This window comes from Cavia porcellus, unplaced genomic scaffold, assembly GCF_034190915.1.
Source record: "Cavia porcellus strain 051 isolate PalLab524CR breed Dunkin Hartley unplaced genomic scaffold, mCavPor4.1 scaffold_21, whole genome shotgun sequence".
Classification (NCBI taxonomy): domain Eukaryota; kingdom Metazoa; phylum Chordata; class Mammalia; order Rodentia; family Caviidae; genus Cavia; species Cavia porcellus.
Window position 1 is genome coordinate 26,584,284 of NW_026947504.1, and position 15,907 is coordinate 26,600,190.

At 40.4% G+C, this 15,907-nt stretch overlaps 1 protein-coding gene across 7 annotated transcripts in view; it reads right to left on the minus strand.

Moving 5' to 3' along the window:
- Positions 1 to 15,907, minus strand: part of Sncaip (synuclein alpha interacting protein) — a 146,045-nt gene that overhangs the window by 61,474 nt on the left and 68,664 nt on the right. For 6 of the 7 annotated variants that reach the window (XM_063232446.1, XM_063232445.1, XM_063232447.1 and 3 more), the window contains exon 2: positions 6,330 to 6,432. In XM_063232446.1, coding sequence (XP_063088516.1) covers positions 6,330 to 6,386 — 57 coding nt within the window. In that variant the 5' untranslated portion in view covers positions 6,387 to 6,432. Of the gene's footprint in view, positions 1 to 6,329; positions 6,433 to 15,907 lie in introns of those variants that run through there. The other variant, XM_063232450.1, reaches the window with a different exon arrangement.

Here is a 15,907-nt window from a genome sequence, read left to right on the forward strand (position 1 = left end):
CAGGCGTGAGCCACCACGCCCAACTGTATCATCCATTATTGAAATACATTTCATCATTTAGGCTCCATTAATTATAATTGCTATAATTCTATTTTCAAATGCATTTGACTATTGCTCTGGTTCCTTAGTTTTATTATATCGCCTTAGATGTTTTAAAAACATTAATAAAAATTTAAATGCTAGATTTTTTTAGTATTTATGAAAATTCAGTAACTTTTTGATAATCTTCAGAGTACACTGGGAACTACTATAATGTACAACTGATACAATTAATATCATGGAAAATAGGCAAAAGATCACGATCCACACTGGCAAAGGAAGTGAAGTCATAGTGTCAAATGACTTCCTTTTACTAATACTATGAACACGGATGGGAAAGAGAGCCAGGTCAAGTGGGAAGGTCAAACAGATGTGATGTGCAGTATAGTGATTACACACATGAAGTCTGAAGCCAGAATGCTCATATTATGTCCTGACTTCACCACTGTACAGTTAAGATTCATTTCTTTTTTTTTTTTTTTTTTTACCGGTACTGGAGATGGAACTCACGACTGCCTGCTTGCAAGGCAGGTGCTTATGCCATTGAGCTAAATCCCCAGCCCCCAAGATTCATTTCTTAATCTAATTGGTAAAACACGATGGTAACTGTTCCTATTTGATAATATGGCTGTTAAAATTATGGTGTAAAGCATAATAACACAAAACATGGGAAATCATGTGGAATCCACAGTAAGCGTCCAACAAATGTTATCATTATTTAATGTGAAAATATTGAAATGATTGAGAAAAATGATGATGAAGTTGTAATTACTAAAGCAAAATTACAAACTACAAAATAATTTAAAAATTTTATCTTGCAGTAGGGCAGATGACAGCCATAACTTTTGTTCAATCCAATGACTGCAAGCAAGATAAGAACTCCCAGGGTTACATGCAGACTCACCGAGGCAAATGGAAAAACAAAGTTGACAGTTGCTTATTTTTCTCTGAACTTACTCTTTACTAAGGTTCCTCTCTACCTTTTATCAGAGAAAAGTTTTAATTTAGATCAGAACAGGACAGCTGCTTGCAAGGGTGGGCTGACAGGGACAGTGAAGGAGGACGGAGCCCTCAGTCACCTCCAGGCAGAGCGGAAGAAGATAGGACAGGACCCGTGTGTCTCTGGTGGAGTTCTCCCAAGAGTGGAAGGCAGCTCAGGTTCTCAGAGCCTTGAAGTCTTCCTATTCTGTTCCACACCTATAGGCAGAGGAAAGCTGTGTTCTTTGCACACCCAGGTCACTGCCAGTGTCCACTTGGCAGACTGTCCATCCCATTCTTGGTCTCCCAAAGCTGTGAAAGCAGTCTTTGATGAAGTGTAGCGAGACATAGGGATGTATTCGTAGACAATTCAGTAAAAAGCAGTCTACACAAAACACAAGGAAGGGTAGGTGTTTGTGTGAAAATAAAGTCTGTTCTGCAAGGGATCTTTTTTTCTTATGTGAGGACCTGAAAACTCATTAGAAGTGAGGTTGGTTGCCATAAGAATTTATTTCTCTACAGGATAGTGTGGTAGCTCAAGCACCTCAGGAAAATGAACCCACATAATTTTATGCTATTATTCTAGGTTGCAAAGATTTGGACTAACGGGGATAGTAAAATGAAGGACATTTATTTATCTTGATCACCATTTGGTCTGCACAAATGTAAGTTATGTGATTGCCAAAAATTGTCAATTTTCACCAAAGTTGTAAGTCAGACTAATTCAGAAAGGCAACATGACTCCCATTCACAGGGAAGAGTACTTCACCCATTTCTATTTGTGTGAAGATATTTACATGCTTGGTATGTGTACTATGTATTATCTGTATGCATATGTGTGTATTCACATACATGGGCATGTTTACATAACACATAAACATAAATTTTCACATTTTCATTAAAAGTCTAAAACAGTAAGTAAAGATGATTATCAACTTGCAGAAAAGAAATTTGAGATATAGTAAACTTAAGAGATTTGCTTGAATTCCCTTTAGCTGCCTTTATTTTACTTATGTATAATGTATACTGACTCTTTGATTGCCAAGACTAATCTGTAATCACTCCCATGCCAAGTGGGGAGCATAAGGGTGCAATGACTGGCCCAGAGGTGCCTCTACTTAACTAGGGTGCGCAGAGGGAAAAGCAATGTGGTCAAACTGTTCAGTATTTAAGTTCTGATCCTATCACTTACCTATTAATAATTTTGTGTAAGTCACACACCCCTTCCAAGCCTTAATTTTCTCATCTGAGAAATAGAACAAAGAGAGAGTCTGTCGCCTACAGGTGGAAGTGAGGCTTGATCCAGAAAATCTGACTTAAAAGAACTGAGTTCGGTGTGTGGCATGGCCAGCTGTGCCCCCCAATGAGGTGCTCCAACTGCACTGTGGCTGCCTGTGCTTCGCTCAGTCTTACGAGGGATGCTGTTTTTGAGAACAGCAAATTAGACTTCTTAGTAAACAAACATACTGTGGCGCTTAGGAATGCCAGAGGTTTTTGTTTTAACAATAGAGGAGGGAAAAACAATACAGGGATCTGGTTCCCATAGGAATAAAGAAAAAATCTGGAAACCCATCTGAGGCAACAGAAAAGCCCTGTTTTGAACCTCTGTGTTAACGTGTGTTGTCATCTCACTTATGGACCTGTAGTTGATGCACAATGTTTTGCCTTTTTTAGACGAAAGGGTTATGAGACATTTATATTCTGCATTTTGCAAAGGATGCACATTATTTTCGAGTCTGGAAAACATCAAAATAATTTGGTTGCCTTCTGTGTTTTGTCTCATTGGGTAAAGGCAGAAAAGTTCTACTTTTTTATACCAATATATAGTTTGTGTTTTAATTAAAACAAGACCCAGGCTCAGGACTAGAGGGAAAATTCATGAAATACAAAGCCTATCCTACATAACGGCTACAGCTGGAGGGTAAGAAGAGTCTTGGACTCTGGCATGATTTTGTAAACATCTTTTCCAAATGTAAAGTGCACTTTCCTCCCCTCTCCACCACTTAACCAGGAAAGAGTCAGAAGGGCTGTCAGACAGAATGGTTTACAGAATCTGAAAAATAAAAGCATGTTCACTGGAAGCAAACTAAATTTCTATGTCAGTGAGTTAGCCCAATGAAAACATGTTCGTTTTTCATTTTAGCATTTGAATAATCTCCATTTAGCCTAGTGTACTTAGATAAGTTGAGAGAGAATTTTCATTGCTGTAATCTGAGTTCCAGGATGAAAAAAGTGGGTATACCTCTGCAACACTGAAATGATTGCTCTCAACGTACTTAAGTAAACTAGGCACAACAAATATTTGAAGTATTCAACTTGGGTAACACTGAACGTTGATAAAATTTATTATGTCTAGAGTCTCAATTTGAAGTATGGCTCCCTCAGTTTCAAGGTTAGAATAGACCAGGGCTGTCAGCCTTGTATTACTGAGTTTTAGGTCAGATGATTATGTGTTGTAGGAGAGTGTCCTGTGTGTTGCTGGATGTGTGGAAGCATTCCTGGCTGTTGGGTATCACAAATTTTAAATTGAGTCTCGGGGCCATCCAAGCTTGTCCTCATCCTGCCTTTTGGGTCAGACTGCAACATGGAACCACCCCACCCTTTTCTGTTAAGAACCGGAATCCCAAGAGCAAGTGAGTGCTATAGCCTGACAAGGCAAGATGAGACCTGCCGAAGAGGATGAGGCATGCGCAAACTGCACTTGCATCAGTGCACCCACGTCTCATCCTTGTCCTTGTCCTTGCAAGGAAATGTTTTGATATTCCTAGCCCTCTGAACTGTTCCAGGAAATACACACAGCCCTTCACCCATTACCCCTGACTCAGATGTAATGAATAAATACTAAAAGTCTGGCTTCCCTGTGGCCCTTTGTTTCCGGAGAACAACTGGTCGTCCCAGATCCCTGCTGCGCATCCACCATTTCTGTCTCTTGCTCTTTCTTTCCTGATGTGCACTGACAAAACCTGGATAGGAGACTGGCAACTTACTGCACGTATTCCTGATAACAGGCATCATGCAAAGGGCACGAACAACAGTACCCATTGACTGCCAGTAGCTCCTCTCGGTATGACAATGAAAAGGTCTCCAAATACTCCCAAATGTGCTTGGGGTGGGATACGGGAGAAGGTACCGTCTACACAGGATTGTTGTGAGGACTAGACAAGATACCGCCTGTGCAGCAGTAAGTGCTCAGTAAATACCAGCCATTATTATTGTGTCAGCAATTCCACATGCTTTCAAATCAGATTTAAATTTAAATGCAGTTTTAAAAGAACGGAACCTATTTAAAGGGGGGAAGTTTGGGTATAGTACACTATTACAGACGGACAGGTTTATGTTTCAGAGTGGTCAAGTTATAGAAGCTCAACTATTACATAATCCTATCGTCTAACTTGTTAAACAGCTTCAGTTCTTGCTTAACATATTTTATCTTTCAAGTAGAGCTTCCTAATTCATCAAAATTATGGGCTACTGCCAGATGATTCTTCTGTAAATAGAACTGCTCTACTGTACTAAAAAAAAATCTTGACATCACGCCTAGTCTTTTCCCTTGAGTTCGTTTTTCACCATTGGCCATATAAATATTATTGTATTATTTACTGAAATAACAACAAAAGCTACCATTTTAAAGAATAACTCACCATGTGCTGTGCTAAGTGTTTCGTATATATTATTACTTCACACAGTCCTCAAGACAGTCTTACAAAAAGATGCAGTTAATGTATCCCACCCTATTATCAGCCAACAAAGGCCAAAAGAAGGTAGAAACCTGGCTGCCTTCGAAGCTGGAGCTTTCAAAAGACAACCTTATTATCAAACCAGGGACAGCAGCCGTGTACCTCCTAATCATAACACAAGTCTCCTTTTCTATTATACCTTCTGTCCCCCACCCACCATCCTGTACTCTCTTTGTCTCCCCCTTCCCCAATCAAAATGCCTTGCAAATGAACAACACTATGAACACTATTAAGTCAAGCACAGTAGTTGAGACAGAAAAATATTATGGTAAGGAGGAAGTTCACTTGCCATTCATGAATAAAATATAAACATTAAAAAATAAAAAGGAGATATATGTCAGATGATACAACGTAACATACATAAAATGAACAATTCTAGAGAGCTAATGTACAACACCAGGTCATAGTTAATAAAATTGTCCAGCAGTTGAGATTCACATTGAATAATCTTGACTGAATTTCTTTTTAAAAGGATAACTATGTGAGACAATAGGTATGTTAATTTGCTTCATTAAGCTAATCATTTTACTATGCAAACATATCCTACAGTATCAAGTGTACAAAGTAAAATTTACTTTTAAAAACTGAAGAAAATGTCTGGAAATATGGAAAGGTTGGATTCATACTTCTGTACAAAAGGAGAGTTATCCAAGAGTGTATAAAAAGTGTGATTCATGGAAATGATCTTGGTAGTCTAATTCTTGTATATAGTATGTACATTTTACTTCAAGTTAAAGAGTAAAGCAGAGGAACAAAACTGTTGCCAGAGGCATAGTAAAGAAAAGTCATATTTCAGGACTGTTTCTAGTGGTGATCCACAGTTCTAGGCCAGGACAGACCAACAGAAGAATAAGCCAGAAGTTGTGAGCTCCTGGGAAGAAAAGCTACATGGCCTCTCAAAATCAGCAACTTTCCCACCACACAGAGCCCAAAGTTTCTGTGGCACTAGATGACAGCTTGTTTACAGGTAAGGTGGCACTGACTGTGTGGTCCATGATAAAGTGAGGTCCTACAAACAGTTCACTCAGAACAACCCAAACGAACTCAGTTTGTATTTGTTAGGGGAATTTAAGAAACTCAGCAGCCCACGGCATCACAGGAAACCATGAGGCCAGCTGCACCAGTATATCACCTCTCCTCAGTATTCCCAACAAGGGTCCACTCTGTGTTCTGAGCTCTCATTTCCATCAATTAATAAATCTTGACTATGGCTGTGAAATAATCAGCCATATAAGGAAACTGGGAAGTAACACTCATAGGATTAATCACGTGCATATACAGACAGTTGCTAGGTGTATTCACCAATAATCTTGACTGCACTGTAACAGGCTGTTGACTGGAGGCTCACTGAGGTCGATGCCTCATCCTCCCAATCTCACACAGTTAGGTAGGACTCACTTTTTAGTTCTGAGCCCCACCCCCAGCCAGCACACCTGTTGTGAGCCACGCAGGATTTCTACGTTCAGTTCCTCAATATAACTGTAAGAATTGAAGCTGTAAAGACTATAATAAAGTAGCCCATGAAGTCGAAAGCAGAATATCCTGAAAATACTGCTTACAAGTAGTAATACTTACAGATATATCATCACTGAAGTCGATTTCATCCAAATCAAGGTATTCAGGGGCTTCCATTATTCTTCTTTGCACATTTTGAGTAACGTCAAATATTTATAATTTCCTGGACAAGACAGAAGCAGAAAAGAAAGCCAAAAAAGTTGTTTACGACTAAGAGTATCACATGTATTTAAACAAGAAGCAGAAGGTAACTGGGTGCTCTGAGGTGCCTTGGGCTCATTTCCTCTCTCTGAAGGGCCCCAGCACAGCTCCTCCAGGCTCTGGTTGGCACCTATGCTGCGTGCTCTATTTGTGCTTGCTTGTTTTTGTCAGAAGAGAAACTTGGGCTAGAATTTCCCCCTAGGCTCATTATTAGAATTCATTTCAGCCCCCACACACTTCTCATCCTATCCAATGTGAAAGTACAGGCTCAGGACCAAGGAACCAGCCTAAGAATCCCAGGAAGACCACATTGGACTACTTCTTGTTGTCACACCTGTGGATGCTGTGCATGGAACCACCATAAATCTCCACAGAAACCACACGGGATATGTATCAACTAAACAAAAAGGACGGATACTATGGAATATATAGTGCAACCACAACCTCCAGTTCAATGAGAGAAATTGAGAATATCTAGATTTAGACTAATTACTGTAATGTCCTTTACTTGAACAGCTTTGTCTGACTGCCATAGCAACTTGGCACAGGTGCCACATGTCCTCCAGGCTGCCTGTGGCTGTCCCTAAGCCCAGTGACACGAGATACACTCCCTTGTCCTCCATTTTCCTATCACTTACACCACCATGATGGGTGGTGGTAGTGGCACCCGCATGTCAAGAAAACACAGATCTCCTGGCTGTGCCCTGGGGTGTGACTATCTCCTGCCACACCGATGCTCAGATACTGAAAGAGCAGCCTGTTCCTGCAACTCCTCTTTTATATAACAAAAACCAACTCATGTACCCAGACTTGAGTATCTAAAATGACTGGTTTTGCTCTCAATCTGTTCTCTAATCAAGATGTGCTTTTCTAAGCAGTAAGGAGACATTACTGGAAATGAAAGTAAATCTAGGCTGATGAACAGGGGCTGTCCCAATAGGAGCTTAAGAGTCCAAAGAACTCTTTAAAAAGAAATGGCAAATCCACTAATTTTGGTTGTTCCTTTTGAAAGTCATGCAAATGGTATAAAAAGGTTAAACAGAAAAAAATCAAACTCATCTAATTTAATTTTCATGTTTCCTCTTCCTCACACACATTTGTATCATTTTGTAGTTTTAAAGTTTTATAGTAGAGGCAATCCAAAAAAGGAAAAGGTGGCTACCTTCAGACTCAAATAAAAGGCTATCCATTTACCGTAAGTGGATAAAATTCTTCTGCGATCACACAACTTTTTAAAAGGAAAAGAAAATCTGTTGTATTTATGGAAACTATTTAAAACCAGATATTTTTTATTACTGATATAAATCTTAAAGTAAGTTCTCAAGCAATTTTCTTGACATGTGAGATTACTACTTTCCCTTCATCCTCACTGTACCTTTCGGCACCTTGGGCTGCTACTTGCAGATTACTCAAAACAACTTTCTCCTCCACTCTGCATTCTGAGATAATCCAGACCTTGGGTTGCAGCCCATCAGCTCATAGACTTTTGTACCACACAGTTTTTCCAGTCAATCTGTCCTCCATGATGAACTGCCGATCTACAAATCCTATTCCTGTGGCTTTGGTGAACACTGCAAAGGTGCTGCTGGGTATCAGAATGTGGTACAGAAAATACAAATGACAAGAAACAGGAGGCTGCTCCTTCCTTGGGTGGACCCTCCACCCACTATATTTAAGACTACGTGAAAATGATACATCCATGTGGGAAGAAGGAGTACACATGGAAAAATAAATGAGGTGATGGGTTTGACACATGATTTTTTTTTTCTATTTACTGTAATTATACCATTTGTGTAGTTTAAGACAGGGAACAGCTCAAAATGAAAAGGTAACACATCCAGAATAAGCAGGAACAAAGAATTATGAGGACACAAAGCAGAAAAATACATCAAGGCTGAGGACTAAGCAGATCTTTAGGGAACTATTTGAGATGCTGGGACCATACAGAGAGCAGCATTCATCTGAGTGTAGACACTAATGAAATGTAACTGGGGCAAAATAAAACTGGTGGCATCAAAGCACAGTGTCTCTGTATTTGCACTTGGAGGAAGGCAGTGATACTCTTTATCGGGTAAGCTGGAAGCCATGAGTTAAAAGGGCTGCAGCTCATCATGGAGGCCTGGGCCGCTGTTTATATCTACATGGGTTCCATGATTCAGCCCCAGGCCAAATGCCCACAGCATCTGATCTTTACTTTCAAACAGACCTCCATAAAACAGCTGCCTCCTTTAAGATGTCTCATTCTGCCTACCACGCAGTTCCTTTGGTCTGGTTTATACTGTCACTGACAGTGTGGAGAAATCTTGGTGGTTCGCCAATGCTGGCCACGTTTCCAACTGCTCCTCTGAAGTTAAGGAAAAGCCTTCAGTTGTCCCTGTGGTCATCACTGTGTCTCCCTCTCTTTCACATGCTGCTCTTCCACTGAGCATGTGGCACCTCTGGGCAGACCCTTCTGAGGCCCGAGGGAAAAGAACGAGGTCAGGTTAGGGCAGCTGCTGCACATGAAGGCTGGACAGGAAACTGAGCTGGATGGCTCAGGCTGATTTTCTCATCCTGCTCTTCTGCCATCTCCCACCAGTCTGTAATGGAAACTAATGCGCCCCCTTCTTTTCCTGACAACACATGTGCTGTAACTGAAAGCCCAGCTACACAGGGCACACATCAGAGGCCTATGAGCTGGGTCTGGCTCACAGATGGAATTTGTTTGGCTCTATGTTTTAAAGCAGTCTTTTAAAAAATCGAATCAGTTGCCAACTTGTAGACTTGGGTGATTTCATATAAAATTCTGGAATTTGGGCTTTGCTTTAAAAATATGTGAAGTTCTGGCAGCAAAGGTCTGCATTCCCCATGACAGCAGCTGGCCAGCACTGAGCTGCAGCTGCTCCTACCTGCCTGCACACCTGTGTCTCCCACTCACTGGGTGCTCGCTGACACTTGCGTCAGCCACATGCCCTGCCGGCCTTGGAGACATTTCAGTGTTTACCCTATCACGGCATTCAGTGTTAAATAATTATTCCCATCAATACCCTCCCATCTTTTAAATTTAAGCTTCCTGCCAAAAATGTTGATTTCATTTATATCCTAAGATTAAATTTGTATTTTAATGATCATTTTAAACTTTCATATCACCACCACAACAAAACAAAATGTTTCACAAATAAACTACCATGTCACCATTTGTGTGTCCACATTCCATTTTATCTTAGTACTAGAAAAGGAAAACCTTTGCAAACACAGTAAAACACAACAACTGGAGGGTGGAAGGGTTCTTGCCTAGCTGTGGCTGGTGCGAGTTTACATGGTGCCAGTATACTGGGGGATGGAGCAGGAAAGAGAGGAAGCCAAACCAAAGCTGTCCTCTGGCTGGCTCAGACCAGCAGGCGTAAAGGCAAAAGGGCTGACCCTACTCAGGCCAAGTAGAGGTTTACAGCTATGTGAAAGCCAATTTTCAGGCTTCCTAGAAAGAGCAATTCGGCTCACAATCCTTTACATGAGATCACTATTGATATGCCTCACAGTTCACTTCACCCGGGCTGGTTCATTTACAAGTTTCCACACACCCCAAGCCATCAGCCGTGACCCTGTAAACTGCTCACTTGTCATGGGTTCCTTGAGGCTTCCCGAGGGCGTCTGTACTACAGGCCCTCTCTCCACAATGCATCTCTCAAGATCTGTTTACTGTATTTGTTTACTGGTTAAAGTCATCCTCTTCCATCATGTAAGCTTTTCATTTCTTTTCACTGCACTGGCAATTTTAAATTTGCTATTTACTTAGGCAGGTGTACTGTGTGATCAAAAGGTTTTTTTTTTTTAATTTTTTTATCAGTACTGGGGATCTAACTCAGGACCGCCTGCTTGCAAGGCAGGTGCTTATGCCGCTGAGCTAAATCCCCAGCCCCTCAAGAGGTTTTTTTTTTTTTTTTTTGAAGTGTGGAGAGAAGTGTAGGTTAGCCAATGGGTGGGTGAGTAGAGAAAGGTAAAGAAAATGTTTTTCAATGGTTTTTAGCCCTTCTAGTTTGAATAGAAGATAGGGAGGGGAAAATATTAGAATGAAGGGACAAAGCCCTGGATGGCTAAGTGCTGTGGTGTACAGCAGCTGTTGGTGACATCTCTGTTATCCCCTCTTGGGAAGTTCCCAAGGGTAAAACCTTAACCAGTGGTGGCGAACCTACAGCATGTATGTCGCAGGGGGTGTTAGCACTGAAAGCTCTGAAGGTTTGCTTCACTGACCTAACCCAATTTCCAAACTGATCTGTGGCTTAAGGAGATAAAGACCTAAGTAAAAAGTATTAACCATGCACAATGTCTGTAGTGTTCTTACTACTCAGTTTTGATAAACTGCCAAGAGCAGAAGTCCCTCAGTGCCCATTAAAGTTATGTGAGAGGCCTGGTGTGGTGGTACATGCCTGTATTCCCAGTACTCGGGAGGCTGAAGCAGGGGGATCGTTATAATTTGAGACTAGCCTGGACTACAAAGTGAGCTCAAAGCCAGCCTGAAATGCATAGTGTGACCCTGTCTCAAAAAGACCAAAAAAAAAAAAAAAAGTCTTGTGAGGGGCACATGCTCCTACGGGCTCTCTCAGTGCTGCTACTTTAGTGGTGGTGACATCAGTGATGGCCCCATGGCTCCCTTCAAAGGAAGAATCAGTTGGGAAAGGGCAGACAGTAACACAATCAAACAGCATCATAGAACTTAGTGATTTCCTCCTCTCCACCAGTGTTACAATCTTCATGTGACACTTAAAAATGTTTTTGGTGGTTGTGACTTGAAAACTGACTTTGAGAAATAATTCCAAATGACGACTTCCAAAAAGCAGTTGAATGATGGGAGCATATCACTGGAAAAAGCTTGGTGTGGCCAACAAAATTTCCTTGAGAAACCATGTTCATGTTAATGTATACATTTTGGTGTGCTTGGCTCATAAAAGACTCATTGATTTGTGAGTATAGTCACATATCACATAAATTGCTCTTCTGAAATTCCTTTCAAAATATATTGCTTCACTCCATTTTACAAGAGTTAGTAGAGACTCATTCTCAAGGCTCAGGTTACATACTGTTTTCTCTTCCTGCCAAAGTCACTATTCCTACATTTACCCATTTACTGAGGCTTGGTAATTAAAAATAAGCTGGACTTGTCAAAATAAATAAGCAGAGGACATTTGGTGATGAGGTAACTCTGATTTGCAATAAGCTTATTTCTTTATTCTTGAATTTACCAAAATCTAAGAAAATATAGCCACTACTTATATACACACATATACATGTACACATGCCAGCATATGCATGCACATACATGCACACTGCCAAATGTATTCTAGGACACATTTCTAATTTAAATACTGGTGTATAGATACTGCACTTACTTTCTTCTATGGAAGCACTAAAAAAAATGATAAACTAAAAACTGGAAGGCTTTGGTGGAACTGCTGTCCCCAGTTGGCTCACTCACTTGGCTGGCAAGGAAGCAAATCATTCCAAATACTGGATTCAGTTTCTTTCACAGTGATTCAACAGTGGCCAGAAGCATGGCAGTTGCTAAATGCCTAGTCCTGAAGCAGAAAAATGATACAGGCAAGAAATGTCTACTCAAAAGAGGCAACTGCAGGAGAGCCAAAAAGCACACACAGAGGAAAGGTGGGAAGGCACAAGCTGTGCTGATTTATCCACTTTACTTCTGGAGCAGTGAGGGATACACATTAGATACGACCTATGTGCTCTGTGCCATGCTGGGCAGATGGTATGAGGAGAGACAAACAGGGAAACCAGCTTGCTCATAGAAGGTGGTACCCCCAAGACAAGTGCACATGAGCCTGAGACACCTTGACGACAGGGGAATCTCCTGGGAGAGGGAGAAGCTGAAAGAAGACAGATGAGGGGGAATGTGAAAGGAGTCCTTGCTGGGAGAAGGGCTCCAGGCTGGGGACAGCCTGGGAGCCTGGAGGGAGAATTCTGAAGGAGAAATGGCGGAATTTTTACTTCTAAAAAGAATTCTGAAGGGTGAGGACCACAGTGAGGTGATAGATAGGGGTCAACAGAGCAGTACTTCAAAAGCCTGTGTGCAAACGTAATACCAGGTTTGCAGGTACGTTTGAAAAAAAATGTAGGTGACTGTCCGGCATAAAAAAAGAGATTATAGTGTAATATAATGAGCCTGCTACAGTTCTTGGAAAGGCTGCTGCATTTCCACCTTGCTATTTTGAGGGGAACAGTCAGAAAATTCTATCAAGAAAACTCTCCACCAGGATCTAAAACTGGATACCCTCACATACATATTCTCTCGGTTACCTTGCTTCATAAGAACCCCGGGGGAAAAGCATCTTTATAATTTCCATCATTAAGACAAGGAAATCAGGACTCCAAGAGGCTCTGTAATTGCTCATGGATAGACAGTCAGAGATTCATTCTAACACTTTTCTTATTTCAACTTGCTAAAATTGCAAAACTCAAGCAACACTGCATCGGTGTCATTTTCTGTTTCCAAATTATGTTCTATATAATTGCTGTCTTTATTGATATAACTCTTGGAGGAAGAGAAAGATCTGTAATTTTTATTCCTATCCTTTCTATTTCATCCACAGCATTACTTGGTTCTATTCTGGCAAAAATTATATTTTTAGCAGACGCAAATCCAGCCCACACAAATCCTTCTTTGCTGACAGATCCAGAGGTCTCTGGACTCATCCTGGACTTCTCTGAAATGTGGCTCTGTCTCTGAGCCATCAAATCAAATCCCACAGACACCCTCATCCTTGCCCTGCACTGTCTTGGATTCTCACAAACTGTAACTCCAAAAGAAAGTATATAGACTTCTGTGTATCTATAGATATTCCTGGAGTAGTCTAGAATAATCATTAATTTGCACAATCTGCTGGTTTAATATTTCAATTTTATCATCATGCAAAAACTGGATTATAATCATCCTTCCTTAAGCTGTATTAAAGAGGTAATTAAGATAACACTATACTATAAAACTTGCTAGCAATCAAGATTCCCTGGCAAATTCTATAAGAATTGATCTTTTGAGCCTTGATTTATAGTTTGCAATTCTTGAAAGTTATATGGAGGTCATTTCATGACCTCTAAAACTGAATACCAAGAATAAACTAATCCTAGAGCCTCAGAGCTTGGAAAAATCTGTTTTTAAGCCTAAGATAAATACATGTATTTATATGCTTCTTAATCTCTCTTTCTGTGTCTCTGTGTCTGTCTGATTTGAAATGAGCTTAAAATTTAAAATTCTTTTTGGAAGAAAGAAAGAATTCATGGTCATATTAGATGCACAAAGATGATAATGTAAATAGACAAAAAATGAAATCAAGCAAACACACACAGAAATACATTGTTTTAAGTTCTGGGAGTCACTTTTTAAGAAGGCTACATTCCAGGTCAACTGCAATGGTAAAGCAACAATGCATCTGTGTCATTTGTTGTTTTCAAATCACTTTAAACAATGAGTTCCAGGTCACCTAGAATGTACGAAGACGACATTAGAAGTTAAGACACAGCCCCATAAGCTGAGAACTTTGTCATGTGTAGTATAGCTAAGGAAATATCCAACTGGAGGAGAAAAATTCCCTTCTCTCTCTCTCTCAAGAATATAATGATCCAGAAGGTAAAAGGAGGAATAGATTTCAAGGGTTGATCCTGTTGGAAGTTTCAGAGACATTAGTCCCAGCAAAACCTTTCTATAATGACATTCAACTAGGCTGCGATGGAATAGGATGCCTTGCCAGGGCAAAGTCACCCCTGCAAGAAGCTGTTCAGACAGGTGTTGAGGTAGTCTCTGAGAGAGGAAGACCAGATTCTTGCATTGGGAAGGAGAATTATGGCCTTCCAACTCAGGGTTTCTGCATGCTCTAAGATGCCACTGAGAAAGACCTCTGAAACCATACCTGAGTTCCAGACAGATCAACTTTTACCCCTCTTCAGCTAAGACAATCTCTTGTCAAATCTCCTTTTTATCTGCTCTCCTGATCCCACCAGAAAGTTTAATAAAAGAGAAGTTAAGGGGTAGGAGAAGGGAGTGCATAGGAGAATAAAAGAAAAATTTTTGGAGCCAGGCAGGAGGACTGCTATTAGTTCAAGGCCAACCTGAACTGCATAGGGAGACTGTGTCTCAAAAACCAAAACAAAAAGAAAAGAAACATAATTTTAAAAACAACTAGAATGTTGCTCAGTCAGTAAGCATAAGATTCTGTGCTATAGATAAAAATTTATCAATTCCACAAGGACAAACTATGATCTAATGAGTCCCAAGCAAAAATATATTGTTTTTATGGAAAAAAAGGGCAAGATTATAGCACTGAGAGGTGAATCATGGGATTAAGCCAACCCTGTCCTGCACTGGCTTATTGAAAGTAACTAAGGGGTAATCTGGGAGCTGGATTCTTAGTTATGCACAGTAAACTATCCAAGTCTAAGTCCCAAATTTTTGGCACACTGGAAGGGGTCATGCTTGGCCCTCAGTTCTGTAAAGATTCACTTCTGCAGTGGATTTCCTTATTTGTCAACTACTGTCCATATGCAGGGCACACCAATGCAATCCTGATTGTCATTTTGTGAGAGGTACACACCATGCTGGTAGACTAAGGTGACACTCAAGATGACATCCTGAGTCACACATGCAGGCTGCATTCTGATCTTTTGTGGGAATTAAAGTCTGGAGTAACACTAGACTACAGAATGAAAATCACCCGGAAGGCTTATGAAAGTAGTTTTCTGGGTTCACCCAGAATGACTGATCCAATAGGACTGAGGGTGGCCCCAGAATCTGCATTTGTAATGAGTTCCCAGATGATACTGGTTGTTCCGGTCCCAGAACCACTCTAGAGAAGCACTACTGAAGATCTGTGGGTAGTTCCAGCTCTGGATACAGCTGCACTTAATTAAACAACGGTGACCTCTTCCTCACATCCTCCATCTCCCCACATGTTAACTTCATTATGCCCAGCACCCTTCTGATTAGACCGCCTCAGTGGACTCGGCTAAGCACTTCCGATGAAGACCACCCAGAAGCCTCAGAAGATCTTAAGTCTGCCTTTAAAGAAAAATCCCTGGGCCATATAAAGAACAGATACCCTACACATTTGAGCTTTGGTTACTTTAAAATTTCTTTTCTAGGCAGTACTTCATAGCAACAAAGATGCTTTAAATTTCTTCTGTAAATGAGATCTACATTTATAATATTCAGCATAGCCTTTTTAGAATATTAATCTCAATTTCAAGGTACCCATTCACTAGAACCATGGTATAATAAATCCCAGTCTATTAACACAGAAGGAAAACGAAAAAGTGTAAGAATCTAACAAGAATAAACTTAAAATTTAATGATTATGCAAATGTATGCAGATATTTAAAATTATTATTCACTATGTTCAAATCAGTCCAAATGATTATTCTAGTTAACTGTGAAAAATAAGAATCTGGCCATGTAC